This window comes from Dermacentor andersoni, chromosome 11 (assembly GCF_023375885.2).
Source record: "Dermacentor andersoni chromosome 11, qqDerAnde1_hic_scaffold, whole genome shotgun sequence".
NCBI classification, from domain to species: Eukaryota; Metazoa; Arthropoda; class Arachnida; order Ixodida; family Ixodidae; genus Dermacentor; species Dermacentor andersoni.
The window spans coordinates 86,000,129-86,011,083 of record NC_092824.1 but is presented as its reverse complement, the minus strand read 5'-3'; the positions used below and the strand labels follow the sequence as shown (position 1 = coordinate 86,011,083).

The 10,955-nt window shown below is 45.5% G+C and overlaps 1 protein-coding gene across 1 annotated transcript in view; it reads left to right on the top strand.

The window, feature by feature from the left end:
• The window catches only part of LOC126517999 (apolipophorins-like), a 76,627-nt gene that overhangs the window by 51,822 nt on the left and 13,850 nt on the right, over positions 1–10,955 (top strand). Inside the window, exons 23-29 of the mRNA XM_050167839.3 lie at positions 905–1,802; positions 3,136–3,310; positions 3,957–4,117; positions 4,992–5,160; positions 5,754–5,941; positions 6,841–7,043; positions 9,809–10,196. Of these exons, the coding sequence (XP_050023796.1) occupies positions 905–1,802; positions 3,136–3,310; positions 3,957–4,117; positions 4,992–5,160; positions 5,754–5,941; positions 6,841–7,043; positions 9,809–10,196 (2,182 nt within the window). The remainder of the gene's footprint in view (positions 1–904; positions 1,803–3,135; positions 3,311–3,956; positions 4,118–4,991; positions 5,161–5,753; positions 5,942–6,840; positions 7,044–9,808; positions 10,197–10,955) is intronic.

Sequence of the window (10,955 nt, the reverse complement as noted above, 5' to 3'; positions counted from 1 at the left end):
GTTCCGACTTCAGCCTTAGACGGGCTGCACATTCTTGTTGACGCACTCTTCTCACGGTTTTGTTTTCACACAAGAATGGCAGTTCACATAGCGATAAAAAATATGGTTATGTGCTGTCTTGAAGCAGTTCGCCCTCATTCTTATATAAACTGGGGTCACATGCGGTCTACGTTTCTGGCATTGTGCACATTTGGTGCCTCTTTCTGCGTTTAGCGGGCAGCGAAAACACACCCACGATTACATGTAAGTCCTCCCGTTTCTGTTGATTTTTACAGCAGGAGCTGCATTCGTTCTCTTTGTTTCACTCACTTCCTGTTGGTTTCGTTGCTTCTCGATTTTCTTGTGATGGTAATTCGCAATTGAGGTTTCAAAGATGTTCTGAAAGGGATTATCATCCATGCGTTTCTTACTCTGCCTCAATCCCTTTTAAAAATTTTCCTTTTTTACGTTTTTACGCGTGCTTGTAGGTTACTCTGCCATATATACATAAATAAGATACTGTTGTGTTATCTATTTCTTGAGGTGTTGCACCAGGCTGTGATATTAATTAGCTTTGATCATTGATCTATGATTGCGATAAAAAGTGTTCGATTGTCCTGAGAAGGCGACACGATATATTGTATAAAGCTTTTTTTGTAGGTAGGTTTAAATGGAGTACAAAGCAGTACGCCTCCGACTGCTTCATTTTACTTAGAAATGAAATATGAGTTTGCGTAAAGAAATAAATTAAACAAAATGAAATTTTGTAGGCTGCCATCGATATGATGTATATTTAAGATGGCCGTGAACTAGTCAAGCTTGTGGCGGGCAGTATCTTTTTTCTTTTCTCACGGATCCCTCTTTTTGTATTCTATACAGAGGAAGAATAAAGGTTGAGTTTTATTGTTTGCACGAACTATTTCAGGATCATCCACGACCACGCTACCATGGAAGGTCAGCTCTTGGCCGAAGTCAACGACCGCGTCCACTTCAACCTTGCTGGCAATGTCCGCACCCTGTCTCCACACAACTTCGATGGCCGGATCTCACTCAAATCATCTGCCACGGTAGACATCGAAGCCGTTGTTTCCAGCCGCTCAAGCTCACCTCTCAATGGGGCCTTCGAGCTGAAGCTCATCGAAGCAGGCACGGAGGTGATCGTTGCGTCGCTGGTCCTGAACGACCAGCCTAGCGAATTCACGGGCAGGCTCGACCTGTCCGGCACGAAGATCCAGCGACAGTTCATCCAAGTGGGGAGGAAGATTCCTGCACCAGAACATCGGATCTACTCCCTGACCGCCGGTCATGCAAACCCTCTCATCACTTTCATTATCGACACCATGAAGCAAAACGACGTGCGCATCACCACAATCAAGTACCAGCCTCACGAGAGGCCCGAAGACTGGGCCTCGATCACAATCGAGAAGAATGACTGGCACAGGGAACACGAGAAGCTGATCGTCACCATCGAACCAAAGGCCAACATCAAGACCACGTTCGACTTCCTGTACCTCATCTCCAAGGACACCATCAAGAGCAAGTTCATCTGGACGCTGGACGACATCAAGCTCGGCTACGATCTCAAGAGCAGGGCCGACGGCGAGCACGCCTACAACTCGCTGCTCAAGATCCTCTACCTGAGGCGCGAGATCGACGTGCACAACCGTTACACGCACACGCCCGACTCCCTGGAGCTGTCGACCAAGGTTCTGCTGAATGCCGTCATGATGCCGGACCGCGCCCTCGAGATGACCTACAGGCACAACAGGATCCAGAACGGCTGGGAGGCCACGGCGATCCTCAGGCACCCCACATTCTCTAAGGTGAGTGGCGAGTGAAATCGGATGTTTTTTGTTGTGTGACTGCCCATCATATGTAATAGAATCGGAGGCATGCCCTCCAGAGTGCTTTAGGGTAACTATACTCGTGGGATGTTTTTATAGCAGTGAAGAATAAGCTACGGAGGCAAAGCGCACACACAAGTTAGAGCAGAGCACTCCTGAAAATAGTCTCTCATTCCCATCTGCGTTAGTTTAGGTTGGAGAAGAGAAAACATAAACACCTTGTTTACAATGGCAAAGTAAGACAAAATACACTACTAATTGTTAAATTTGACTTTTTTTCCGATTTTCCCTACCGCATTTGGGCAAATGCGAAACCGCTGCATGTGGAAGATACACTGATTAATGAGGCATGACGGCAACTTTCTGAAAGATGCCGCACAAGTCAACAACTGACCGATACAGGAACAAAGCGAGAACGTCAGAGGTGCTGGCGCGAGGACAGACTACAAACGACGTATGACCGCTGTGAAGATCATATGCGTGCCGGTGGTAATTTCTATGGCTCTTAGTTGAGAACACTGCAATAATCCACTTGGAATAACTAGAGGCTGCTAACTATTACTAATAATTATAGACAGGCTTTGTTGCTAACAAAATAAATACTTGTCTCTGCAGCATTTCTCTATCGAGCAGAGACAGAGAAATGTTTGTGTGAACAAAAATTTGCTTTGAAGGTGACAAAAACATAGCCGCAGCGTTACGTTTGGTCTGTTTTCTTCGTTTAAGATGAAGAGAACGAGATAAGAGACACAATCGGAGAAGTCGTAGGTTTACTTCAACGTTGACCATGGTGTCCAGAGGTAGTCGCTAGCAAATTTTCTTGCCACCAGCTTTATTTCTTTTAGCCATGCATCCTGAATGAAGCTACGTTTTGTTATCTATAGTCACGAGCCTAATGCTGAAGAATTTTGTTTCTTTTACGTTTGAACCCAACTATTGTTTTCTGCTTTGGTGCGCTTCGAGTTATCGACTAATTTGTCCTCGCCCTGCCCTCTCTGCTAACCTTCTTGTAGGTTCAGATGGTAGAGCGACCACCCCGGCAAAGTATTGGCCCCAGGGTCGATCCCCGGACCGGGACAAATGCATGATTCTTCAGCTGCGAAGTGTTCTATCTGAGAAACTACAATTGTTTCCTTCTGTATGAAACAGGCCTCCATGCTTATATGCAAATTCATTCCCACCTTACACCGTGTGGCAACCCAGGCGAATAAAAACATGTTTTCTTTGTAAGCTTCGTGTTACACTCGGGTGGATGACATTTTTTAAATTTGATATAACCATTGTTTGTAAGCAATTTTTTTTTCCATCTCAGGACATTGTCTTCAGTGGCCAGATCCAGCGGGACATCTCGGAGTCCACTCCTCTGCTGGTGTCCGCCCAGCTTCAGCCTGGCGATGCCTCGAACAGGATCTACTTCAACCTCGTTGAGAAGTTGAACGAGATCACGGCAACCAACAAATCTGTCCACATTCACATCCACCACGAAGGTGAGTCTTTGCATTAGTGTGATACCATATTTATTCTGCTGCACATCTCGGTGCAGATCATGCGTGGGATGCAAAAAGTGTCGTGACAGTAGTCGGAGCCGCACTGTCCCTACGGATAGCTATCAACTGAAGCTATGACGGTTTCAGCAAGGTGGAAAGGCAGTATCACTTGTAGTAGGAGGACGCCAGACAAACGCTGCACTTACAACTGAGTTTTGATTCGAAGAGAGTCCCATCGCAAAAGTCCTGCGTCTTATCAGCTTGCTGGAACCATCATAGTGGTCATACCTTTACTATGCATCACCTCGCCCAGCAAACGACACTCTTTAGCATTGAACTGGCTCGGCTCAAGACTATTTTCAAAGACAAAGATAGCCATGACGATGCGCGTTTCTGGCGCGGAAAGTAATGAGATCGTTGCTTCATATTTCTCTTAAGTCGACTGGTCTCCAAGACTGTTTACAAACTCGGTGTGCGGCTATCTCCCTCCCCCCTCCTTCTCTCTCTCCTTTTATGCGCAATACATGTATTGTAGAGAAGTGCTGGCCGATCTTGAAAAGAAAAATGACCATCGATCTTGAAAAGAAAAATGACCATAAGAAAATTAACAATACCACATCTTGCACCTCGTTTCGCGCCTTTGCAGACCGCAACCTGTTCGATGTCAGCCTGACAACGTACCACACCATCACCGCCGAGCGGCCCATCTTCGGCGGCTACTACTGGTCGTGGACCACTCAGAGGCAGGGGCCCAAGCGAGGACACGCCACCTTCTTCGTCGGCCGCAACGGAGTCGCGCGATTCGACGTCAGTACCATCATCATCTTGGCACCCGGTCCATTGCTATCAGCTAGATGACTAGTATGCAACGCTGTTGAAAAGAAACGGCTCGTCGGATCAACATAAACAAAATAACCGCCTGCTTTACACTGCAGTGTGATTTCTTAATGCGTTCACTGGTAGACTGCGCCCCCCCCATGCTAAACTTGAATGAGCTGCACATTGTTGCATTTAAATGTTACAAGATTTACACTACAGCGTTTGAAGGTGATACCCAATGCTGTTAGCTGTATTCTCGTGTGACCTCTTGTACATTATATAATGGCCCCAGATTTTAATTACTTCATTGCGATAGCAAGTATATGGAAACTGGTTGGTTTTTATTGGTTTTTATTGCTTTACTTAGCTAAGATTTCGTATAGCGGGTCTTTCCAATGGCCATACTTCCCATATTTCATGGCTAATAAATAAAATAAAGAGAATGATGTTAGGGTAATTAATAACCCTTTTCAGCTAGCAAAATATCGAAATTTTTTTCTCAGTTAACCTACCTTAGGTGGTATAATCGTGATATCCGCCACAGGCTGTTTTTAAGAACTCCGATTTAATTTAAGGAAAAATATGCGGCTATGTATCGGTGGTACATGTTCACAGTCAGCATCACTGTCAGGAGGCTGATAATAATTATTTCATATGATAACACATATAATCTACAGAGAGGGAAATAGGGATAGAGCGGACCGGCAACTGCCATCGAAAGAGGGCACAGCACCTGCCTGCTCTTTAGGAAGGAGGGAACAAAAACAGAACCTGAAGATAGGAAAAACAAAATGGAAAGGAAAGGAAGAATAAGGTGACAATTAAGCCACAAAGACTAAAATAAAGGCTTTTCCCGACACAGTACGACTCCATCCTGGGCAAGTGGACCGCGTCTGGGCAGTCCCAGAGGGCGTCCAACGGCGACGAGACTGTGGACATCGTCGTACAAGGCGAGCGTGAGCAGTTCACCGGACGCATCATCTACAACCTCAGGAGGTACCGCTTCGAGGGCCTCACTTTCGACAGCCAAGGTGAGCTAGACAGCTGGAATTGCATCGCACATTTTTCTTTTTAAATGAAGCAGGTATATTTTCAAACACCTTCATACTAGTATCTAGTGTGGTTCGTAAGAGCAGGCGATGACTATCAGTGATATCAAGCATGGCCATCCTGCCAAAGGCAAATAATCGTCACCAACGAAAAGCTTTGGAAATAATATTATATGTTATATTATATTAATATAATATTATATATAATATATATTAAAGGCTATAAGCGATGGAAGTTCATTATTTCCAAAGCTTTTCGTTGGTGACGATATATACATACATACATATATATATATATATATATATATATATATATATATATATATATATATATATTCTGTTGTTTTCAGTTACAGTTTATGATTCTTTTCTATGCAAGCTTGGAATATTTGGGCCTCTGTTGTGTGTTTTGAGTGTTATATGGAAAAAGGCCTGTCATCATTCTTGTTTTCATTGGAACTACTCATGGTTTATGTGAGCAGTAAACGCTGGTGGGTATGTTAACACTGTAGAGAGTGAACCGTGCATGCCTCAGTCATTGACCCCCCCCCCCCCCTCTTTTCTGTGTTCTTCAGGCAAGACGTCCAGAAGTCTGGAGGTATCCGCTTCTAACTCGACCCGAAATGCGGCGCTCAAAGTGGAGTTGAGCCACTTCGAGGACAACAACAAGATGACCGACTTCAGCTACTCCTTCGAGAAGCGTGGCGACAAGGCATACAGGAGCAAGCTGTTCTTCCCGCCGGAGAAGATGAGGGCCATCCAGGTGCGAGAGCACGCTGCTACTATGGCCATTCGGATGCATGCCTTACTCGCGATTAGTCCTCTTGATTTTAAGGACAGAGAGAAAGAGACGGAGAGGAACTTGCATTTGACGACAGGATTTGGTAAGAGTAAGAAACCAAGCATCGTGGCTGTTCTCATTGATCTCAAAGTGCACTGATGGTCTGAAAGAAGTTCCAGAAGGTTATTCCTGCAAGCACTAGCATTCTACATGCAGCATAAACGGCATTCACTAACTGGCATGCACAGGGACCAGTGTTACAGATCTATGAGAGCAGCGCGAGCGCCAGCTTTTGGGCCACGTACTGTCATGCCGGAATGAATCGCGAACACGAGAAAGAAAAATAGAAGCCGAATTTTCGTTTCCACATTCATGTCATTGTTTCTGACACATAGGCGATTCATTCACAGAGGCTTATATATTTGGAGTGCTCAGTGCGTTTAGCGTTCGGCTACATCCCAATTACACATCTCACTTTGAGGTAATAAGGCGTAAGAGGTTCTTTATTTCTTCCATTTCGTGTTTCGTTTCGGCAGGATAATAGATTCATACATGCAAACTCGGAGTGCTGTAAGCCTCACTATAACAATACGACGTCACAAAACGGAGCCTTGGCAATCTACTTTTGAGTTACGGAGAGTAAGGACTTCGAAGGAAGAACACCCATTTCTCCCCTTCGTACGGCAACATTATAAGCATTTTGGGCCCTCACAAGACTTGCCGGAAGAAGCCCTGCTGTTGGAAGCTTGGGATGTAATCCGCATACCGTCAAAAGTCCGTGAATGTTGCATTTTATACGAAACGCGGAAGTGCGCTATTGTGTTTTTTTATTGTATGTGTGTTCTCTTGTAAGACCGATTTTTTGAATCTCGGGTGCTCAGATGGCAGTCAATGACATCGAAGCGAAGCTTTCCGACATCGACATCTCTGACTTCGTCCGTGACATTGCTCACATGGCCGAGGACTCTGGCAACTACCTTGACAGGAACTTCGCCTCACCATTCATCAACATGCTGCTTGACGAATTCGGCGAGATCATGGGCGAAGCGGTCATCGCACTCAGCGACATCCTGTACGAGAGTCCGTAAGTGCTTGCTTCAGTCTTATCTGTCTGAGTAAGCGGCTGCGAAGAGTTCATCAAGACAGTTTAGTTGAAGTAGTAAAGTTATTTCAGCTTGCCCGTAAAGTGATTATCCTTAACGGCATTTAACGGAACACTGGCCCGATTACCGGAACCACGGATGGAGTAGCAACGCTGGTAGCGACATTTTGCGACGCTTTGGCCAACTACAATAGGTTTTAACTGTTTTTATGTTATGTTAGTGTTGTTGTTGAATAAAATTGAGGAAGCACTGAATGTCAGTGCTTATGTCACTACCGATGACTTGCAACGACAGTTAAGCGGAATACGGTAGGTTGGTATAATAGCTGCATCCTCTCTGGTTAAATTTTGCATCACGAGGTGGCACCACTAACCCAGCATTCTGCAACGAGTGTGACTGATTAACAAAAATGGAACACTACTGAGATGCCGCTGCAACATTACTGCATCAGCTTTTCGTGACGTCTTGGGTTTTGACAGCGTCTACTTGGTCTTCTACAGGCATATGACTACATTGCATTATAAAGGAACCGCAGACATGACCAACTCAACCTTTCAAGTTCTAGAAAACGTTTCCAGGACTAAATCGGCTCAAATGTGAGAAAGCACATTGAAATCTGTGACATCATGCTGACAGATCGGCACTGAGGTTTTGGCGAAGAAACTCATAAAACAAATATGGTTGGCTTTCATTTTCGCTACGTGCAAATGACCCTCATCCGTCAAATAAATAAAACAAGTTGACGAAGGATGGCATACCAGCCTAATCTTTTTTTACTTATTAGTTTCTCTCTAGCTATGTGCATATATAGGTTATGAGGGCGGCCGTACAAATTCGAGATGTTCAGGCAGCTTAAGACGTATTCAGAGACAGATATATTCGAACGGATGTTTCAGACAGATATATCCAGATGCATTCAGACGAATATATAACAGATATATTCAGTCACATTCAAAGTCATATTCAGAGACAGACATATTCAGGACAGATTCGGACACATTCAGAGAGCCCCCCACGACAGGATTCGCTATATTATCTAAAGCATTCAGCAATACGGAGGGATTTCAGACAGTAATGCCGGTAGGTTTTGTATGCTTGTCCTTGATAGGAAACAGTGGCCTATTTTCCAAAGATGCGTATAAGTTCGGGAAAAGTGCCAGTTTGGGAAAAGCTAAGATGTGCATTCCAGCAAGAACGTGTTCCAAAGCTTAGCGTGCCAGCGAAGGCTATAGAGCTGGACTGCAGGACATATTCTGAAACGAAAATATTTTGTCCATGGCCGGGGTGGGAGGTGGGGTGGGGGGACAACTGTTGCCGACGCAATAAAGCAATTCACGTATTACTACAGTTTTTAATAAAGGGAAAATGAAACATCTACCCAATCGTAGCATTTGCTGTAAAGGAAACCTACAGGGGTTCCCCGAAAGAAAAGCCTCGCAGTTAAAGAAAAATCCTTCTTGGTCCGGGACTCAAACCCAGGACCACCATCTCTCCGGGGCAGCTGCTCCACCATCTGAGCTAACCAGGTAGCTAGCAGATAGTAGGGCGAAGTCGAACTTATCAACAACTAGAAGGAAAGGCAAGAGCCAAGATGAATTTTTCTTCAACTGCGAGGCTTTTTTTTTCTTTTGAGGAACTCTTGTAGGTTTCTTTGGTAGCAGTTGCTACGATTAGGTGGATGTCTCATTTTCCCTTTATTAATTACTTCTCTTACCTTGCACATTTCCGCAGTACTATTATGTCATACTGCAGTTTTCGAAGCGCACCGGTCTTGGCATCCAAATTGTACAGTCTAGCTGTGCATCCTCTCGAGTGCATGCCGGCTTCACTTTCTCCCCATTTTTCTCTTTCTGTCCCATTTTCCCCCTCCGCCTTGTGGGGTAGCAGATAGTACGTTCACAACTTGTTGCTGGGAAAGTTGGCTGATACCTTGGGAAGGAAGCTATTTGCAGGGCAATCTTGACGAGTACTAAGGCGTAGATGACAGGAGAATGTGGTAGCACAGAAGGGACAGCACTGTATCTGCCGTGCCTTTCTGTCTTGACCTTGTGCACTTTGCACTCGTCCAATTTGCAATGCAGCGTCTTCCCCAAGAACCATACTCTCTGCCTGGTCTGGCTTCCCTACTTTTCTTTGACTTCGTTCCTTTCTCTCTAACACATGTTTATCAATACACATGACATCTTACTTGTGTTGCAGATGTGTTCAGGAAGCCTTCTCTCTCTCTTTCTCTCTCTCTCATCTTTCTATTCTCTTTTCTCAATTCCCCACTTAGCCCTAGCAAACAAACTGATATGACACATGTTCAATAGTGTCGCACGATTATGCGATATTATTGGATATGTGGGGTGCGTCATATGAGATTTTTTTTATATGGTAGGGCAGCCAACGGGGTGCATTTTAGGTTAACTTCTGCTCCTCGCTCTCTTAATATCCTCTCTTTTACTCTACCTCAGGTTCGGAGGACTCGTCTCCCACTGTTGGCTTCCCTAACTTTCCTCTAATAATATTTTATGAGCAAGTTGAGTGTGTGCGAATTGCCTGAGGATATATGCGCTGTTCATGCGTTTGTCTAGTCATTGCGTATACCATATTTCTCACCAAACACCTGGAGTAACATGCCAAGCTGTCAGCCAAGCGCAGGTCTCCAGGTTTTTGTTTAGTACCTCTCTCTCTCTTAATTCCTTCATATTCTTGCATTCGCTCTGTCTTTTTAACATCTGTTTATCAATTCGTTCGACCCCAGGTTCGGAGAACTCATCGCCCACTGGCAACGCTGGATCGACAACGTCCTGAAGACGCTGGCCGAACAGATCAAGAGCTTCATCGAGGAGTTGGTGCGGACCGTGCAGTCGGCCGCCTCCCTTGGCGGCCACAGGAGGCATCGCCGGGACGTTTCGCAGCAGTGGGACGAGCTGGGCGACTACGTGTCCCGCATGTGGGACAACATGTGGAACGCGCCGCTGGTACGCCAGGTCGTGCGGAAGATTGATGACGCGGCCGACTACGTGACAGACAAGTTCCGCGAGACGATGTACCGCATAAGGAGGACTGTCGGCGACGTTGTGGATGCCATCAAGGAGAACCCCGACTACCGGGCGCTGGAGTCAACCATCAGCGAGCTCTACGAACCGGTGAGCTTTCAATGGGGCATGTTGGGAAGAGTAGCTGAGGCATTGCCGTTAGCATGATTGCGGTAGCCCATGGTCTGCATGCATGATACGTGTTCATCTCCGCAGTTAGGCACATTAACTGTGAGGTTAAATGGTGGCGGTGGCGGTGCTGTAACAGCAAGCGGGATTAGCCTGATATGCTTAGCCAGTCAATTGTTCTGCCTCGGCATCACGTACGCTTCAGCAAGGTTGTGTCACCAGACGTTGCCCAACTCTGTGTCTCGAAGAAAGGCAAGCAACAGTTGTTTAACTCTCTTCCTGGTTACTGTGGGCTATTCAAGGAACGCTACATCTTCATAGCTTTCTCTTCAATACTGTTGCGGACTATGAAGCAACACCTTTCTCTCGGCGTCATAGTACGGGCGTAACCAAATAAAGTGGTCCACATCACTTATCTCACCACATAAAACGTAGCAGTGGAAAAACGGACCGTGGGAGGTTAGAGTTCTTTAAAGAGCATGTATCTGTCTTTTATTTAACGGTGCAAGGTAAGAATGTACCACTCTGTTAAGCACATAAGTTTATTTTTGTGACAAAACTCAGGATTGCTAGTAGCCCAGATGGTACAGTGACTTCCCCAGAAAGCCGCTGGTCCTGGGTTCTATGTCCCGAGACTGAGACTCGGCATTGATCTATTTTTGGGACAAGTTTTTTTTTTTTTTTTTATCCTTAAGCGCAACAGCGTTCAACCCGGGCGCCGTTCTAACGAACTCCAATGTG